The sequence below is a fragment of the Eurypyga helias genome, unplaced genomic scaffold (genome assembly GCF_000690775.1).
Source record: "Eurypyga helias isolate BGI_N326 unplaced genomic scaffold, ASM69077v1 scaffold38303, whole genome shotgun sequence".
Taxonomy (NCBI): Eukaryota; Metazoa; Chordata; class Aves; order Eurypygiformes; family Eurypygidae; genus Eurypyga; species Eurypyga helias.
Genome location: NW_010242653.1, coordinates 1 through 4,917, shown reverse-complemented (window position 1 = coordinate 4,917; position 4,917 = coordinate 1). Strand labels below are relative to the sequence as shown.

Genomic DNA, 4,917 nt, shown 5'->3' with positions numbered 1-4,917 from the left:
AGGGCAGCTGCCACTTGATCCGCTCCTCACTTAGTTTCCTGACCATCGTCTGTTGTCCTTCCCTTATTTCAGACATATCCATTTTCATAGGGATCTTCAAAACCTTTTTACCATCAGGGGTTTCCCTTCAGCATCAAACATCCCTCTAAGACGTATTTCTTAGAGCAGCGTTACAGTGACTCACCCCCCACGGCATTAGTCATCATGGCCTTCCCAGGACCACCCATACATAAAACCTATTTATGGCTTTGTCCAATTTCCGAACTAACCAACTGCACATAATGCTGTTTAATCTTTGTTAAAATGGGTGGGTGCTGCGGTCCAGGGAGCGGTGGCGTGCCGATATGCTGCCCGCCCCCTTCCGCCTTCATCCCACCGTTCCTGGGGAGCCCATCTGTGACAGCTCACTCATTTATTATTTCCCTTAGTTATTGCTCAGGTGGAAGTTGCCAGAATTTTGCTTTCCAGCTGCCTCAAGCATTTCAAGGGAACACCAAGACACCTTGAACACTTAACATCTTGCCTGCGGATCTGCAGAACACCGTCAGCCCTTCATCTGTGCTGTAGTGAGCAGGTGCTGCACTAATGGGATCAGTCAGCATCTCTGCTGGGTATTTTCCACATCCCATGTGATACCCGTTACGCAACACTGCTCCTTCCCAGAAAAAGCACCTAAGCTGCTTTTGTTCCAGCACGTTTCCATTTACTGACCTCTGTGCAGATCCTCAGGAGCACAGCTAGGCGTGATTAGGGCTGGCCTCTGTCGTGATCCCAGTGCAGAGTTAATGAAAGGTGTTGTTCAGGGAAAAGCTCTGGGTGCCTCCTTGGTAAGGCTGGGGCCCGCTAAAAGCTGCCCATTTCCCACTGGGAAGAGCAAGCGGCTGACAGTGCTGATGGCTGCTCACAGGAAGGGAGGATGAGTAGCGCAGGTGAAGGACATTTTGTCCCCACAGGGAACAGGTTACCTATCTCTCCCGAGGCCATCAGGTTACGGAGAGCACTGCTCAAATCAGGAGACACGTTCAGCGACTTCCTCAAGCCTCACTGGTGCCACCATGACCCTCCTGTAGAGTGGGGCTCGGAGCTCGGCATGTGCCTCGGCCCGAGGAGCTGAGCCAGCCCCAGCTTCCCTGGAAAAGCAGCACTCCAGACTGCGACTTTCATCTTAAGCCAGTTGCTGCCAGGAAACCTTATGTTCCAAATCTTCTCCAGCTTTTGGACTCCTGGACGAGCCCTAGCTGCCTCTTGCTACTGCAAAGGACTGCACTAATTTCTCTGTCCCAGGAGGTGCTTTTGATCTGAACATCCTGCCTTCCTTTTGCGAGAATTACACCATGTGAAAAGTATATATAGGCTCACCCTCCGCCACCTCAGGATGTGATGGATTAATCCTGACTCCTGCATTTACCTGCGACCTTTCCAGAGCCTGCTACCGGCACAGGCAGCAAGTCCTTGCGCTGCCCCGAAACCCCCACTGCTCTGCTGCCATCAACGCTCCTCCAGCCCTTACAGCAGTTCCCATTACCCCTTGCTGTGCAAAATGTCACAGCTCTGCAGGCCCGCAAGGATCTCCCGAGCAATTTCCCAGAGAGGGTCCATTCCCAACGCTTTGTAGCCTGTTTCTGGGGAGCAGTTTTTATTACGCAGCACTGAATGGCTGTTTGGCCTGTAAGCAGCAGGGGCAAACCAACGCAGGGCCACTGGAGTCAGAAGAACTTGTTGTTTCACTGTTTTGCCCCACACGCCTATCTACCATATCGGCATCCCCTCTGAAATCACCACGCATAGCCCCACATCCCATGGATTTGGGATATCTAAAGCCTACAGAAAGTCTCCTTACTTCTGTTCCCACCTTTCCAGTTTGAATTTATTGTTTTTTCTACCTCTCCCTTTAACAACCAGCTTTGAAAAATCAACAGCTTACTCCCCCGCAGCAATAAGCAGCACATTCCTGGCAGAACTGAGCCCAGGCTGCAAAAGGCTTACACCAAAACGCAGGGAAGCACACTGCACTTGCAGAAACGCAGCAGAGACCCTGCACGTTTGACTCACAGCATCAAGCCAGTCACAGGCGCAACAACACACACCAGCAGTTTGGCTCCCCCCAACACTACCACACAAAGAGCCCACTCCAAACCAAACTGTCTAGTCACACTAGTGCTTCCATAACATCCAACAGCATTTACTGTGGATTATTCCCCTGGAGTGATTTCACATGGGAAACACAGTAATGCCCTTCAGACGCTACTGGTACACAACCAAGGTGTGGGCTCCCCAAAACCTGTCCCAGACACAATGATGCTCCGAGGGCTGGAGCCCCTCTGCTATGGGGACAGGCTGAGAGAGTTGGGCTTGTTCAGCCTGGAGAAGAGAAGGCTCCGGGGAGACCTTATAGCACCTTCCAGTGCCTGAAGGGGCTACAAGGAAGCTGGGGGGGACTTTTTACAAGGGCCTGTAGTGACAGGACAAGGGGTAACGGGTTTAAATTGAGAGTGGGGAGGGTTAGATTGGATATCAGGAAGAAGTTCTTCCTGGAGAGGGTGGAGAGGCACTGGCGCAGGTTGCCCAGAGAAGCTGTGGATGCCCCATCCCTGGAAGTGTTCAAGGCCAGGCTGGATGAGGCTTGGAGCAACCTGGTCTAGTGGAAGGTGTCCCTGCCCTTGGCGGGTGGGGGGTAGGAACTGGATGGTCTTTAGGGTCCCTTCCAGCCCAAGCCATTCTGATTCTATGACAAGTGCAGGTTTTACCTGAGGCAGCTTTTGCTAAACTTCCAAGAAACACTCGTTGCTTGTTCCTCCTTTACAGCCTCAACTGAACTGGCCACTCAGTGTCAGCTCCCAGTATGAACTGCGGTGTGGGCTTAAGTGTGGTTTCCCAGCAGAAGGCATGAAGTCATGGGCACATTTTGAAAGTTTGCTTTCCAACCAAAGACAACGTTATGTCTTACCTGTTTGTCCCAAATCAGTGCCACATCAACAGTTCACATGTTTATCATAGATGAAGTGAATGTATTTACCACAGATATAGGTGACTATGAAATCCACAGAAGTCCTTGCTCAGCTTCTCACTGAATTCAGGAGGGGAAACACTTAAATCCCATGCAGCCTGAGATAGTAAGTTTTTTCTGCTCAGTTACAAAATTAGAAATATTTAAGCAAGCCTAAAATACCTAGTTCTTAAGTGTATGAGCACAAGGGGTTAATCAGAACAAGAGTTAGAGAAAATACCAGAGCCACACATACCTCATTCTGTTGGTCAGCACAGAAGGATGGACCAGAACGAGAGAGTAAAAAAAGTGAATCCCACCCTCAGCCTGCACTCAGGAGATCACCCCATCCCACCCCCTGCCCTCCCCTCCCATCCCTCACAAACAAGTACCACCCCACAGTTTCCTTAAGGATAAAAAAAACCCATAGTTCTTTTATAAAATTTTTATTGGTTATTTCTCTCAGAAACAGAGAAAAATATGTATCATTGAAGCTTCCTGCTTTTCTTAACACCAGCACGAATGCCAGACAGTTCCCCGGAGTATCTGTGCAGTTCCCTCCGAACTTCACGGACCTGGCCCTTGCGGCGAATCTTGGCTCGCCGAAACTTCTCCCGATGCTTGACCCTGGGGTTGCGATCGATCTTCTTCCTTCTGGGCGTGAGGCCTTTGTTCTTGATCATCTGATAGGTCACACCTCTCTTTTTATTTGGATCCTCTCCTTCCAACACCGCTGCTTCTTCTTCGAGCATGTCTTGGTCTTCAGTTCTCTTCCTCTTGAGTTTCAGCTTCCCCTCCATCATCCTGTAGTATTTTAGCGCAGCCTCTTCATCCAGGTCTGACTCCTCCGACAGCTCACCGGCAGCAGCCCGGCCATTAGCAAGCGCAGGAGCACGTTTTGGTTTGTTTTTCTTAACATCCAGCGGGAGAAACACCGCAAACTTCTTCTCCTTCCGTAATTTATCTTCCCTCTTATCATAGTAGTTTTTCAAAAGCATACGAACTTCTGAGGATAGCTTCTGATCTATAACAGCTAGGTCATTGATTATATTTCTGTAAGCAACCAGCCGTTCGATAATGGGGTGACTATGAACTGGCATCCTCTTGGACTTCAAAACCAAATAAAAACTGATATTGGCACAGTAATTCAAGTAGAGATGATACTTAGTCTGCAAATAGCGACTGCCCTTCCCCTGCGGGATAGTGCCGTTTCTGACCATCTGCAGCAGTGGGTGCAGCTCATCCTTGAGCTCCATCAGCTTGACTTCAAAGTCCTCAAGCAGCTGCAGGAGCTCAGGGGACTCCTGCTTCAGTAGCTTCAGCTGCTCCTTTTTGGAAAGGGCCTGCAAGTCTTTATCAATCTTCTGGCCCTTGCCATCACGGGTTTTCTGCTGTTCAGTCAGGTAGCCCTGGATCACATCCAGTCCGTAATCATCTTCCCCTAAGTCCTGCACCAACCGCCTCTGGATGACTTGAGCCTCCTGCTCCTCTTCCTCCTCTTCAGCATCCACTTCTTGATGGCTACGCTTGCCCTTGGCCTGGGCATCGCTCCCATAGTCAGTGTCGTAGTAGAGCTGCTTGCGTTGGCCCCAGGAGAGCTCGTGGGGGAGCTTGGTGTCCTGGCGGCGCTCCTCCATGTCACTTTCCATGGACAGGTCCCCATCATCATCTTCAACCTCCTCCTCCTCTTCACATTCTCCATCCTCCTCACCACCATCCACCTCGCCTTCTCCATCCTCCTCACCATCCCAATCCTCCTCTTCCTCTTCCTCCTCCCCTTCTCCATCCTCTTCTGCGCTGTGGTCTATGTAAAGATCTACCCCCTGTGCTGCCGCCTCCTCCTCTTCTTCCTCACTGTGTTCATCCTCCTCCTCGCCGTCCTCCTCGGGCAGCTGCAGCCCCAGCACTTCCTCCTCCTCCTCGTCCTCCTC

General features: G+C 50.8%; 1 protein-coding gene across 1 annotated transcript; it reads right to left on the bottom strand.

Moving 5' to 3' along the window:
* Positions 1-3,445: 3,445 nt before the first annotated feature.
* Positions 3,446-4,866, bottom strand: UTP3 (UTP3, small subunit (SSU) processome component, homolog (S. cerevisiae); the record flags this gene model as incomplete). The annotated part of the gene is made up of 1 exon (XM_010149147.1): positions 3,446-4,866. A coding segment is annotated over one exon (1,395 nt), but the record flags the coding sequence as incomplete, so codon positions are not given.
* Positions 4,867-4,917: the final 51 nt, after the last annotated feature.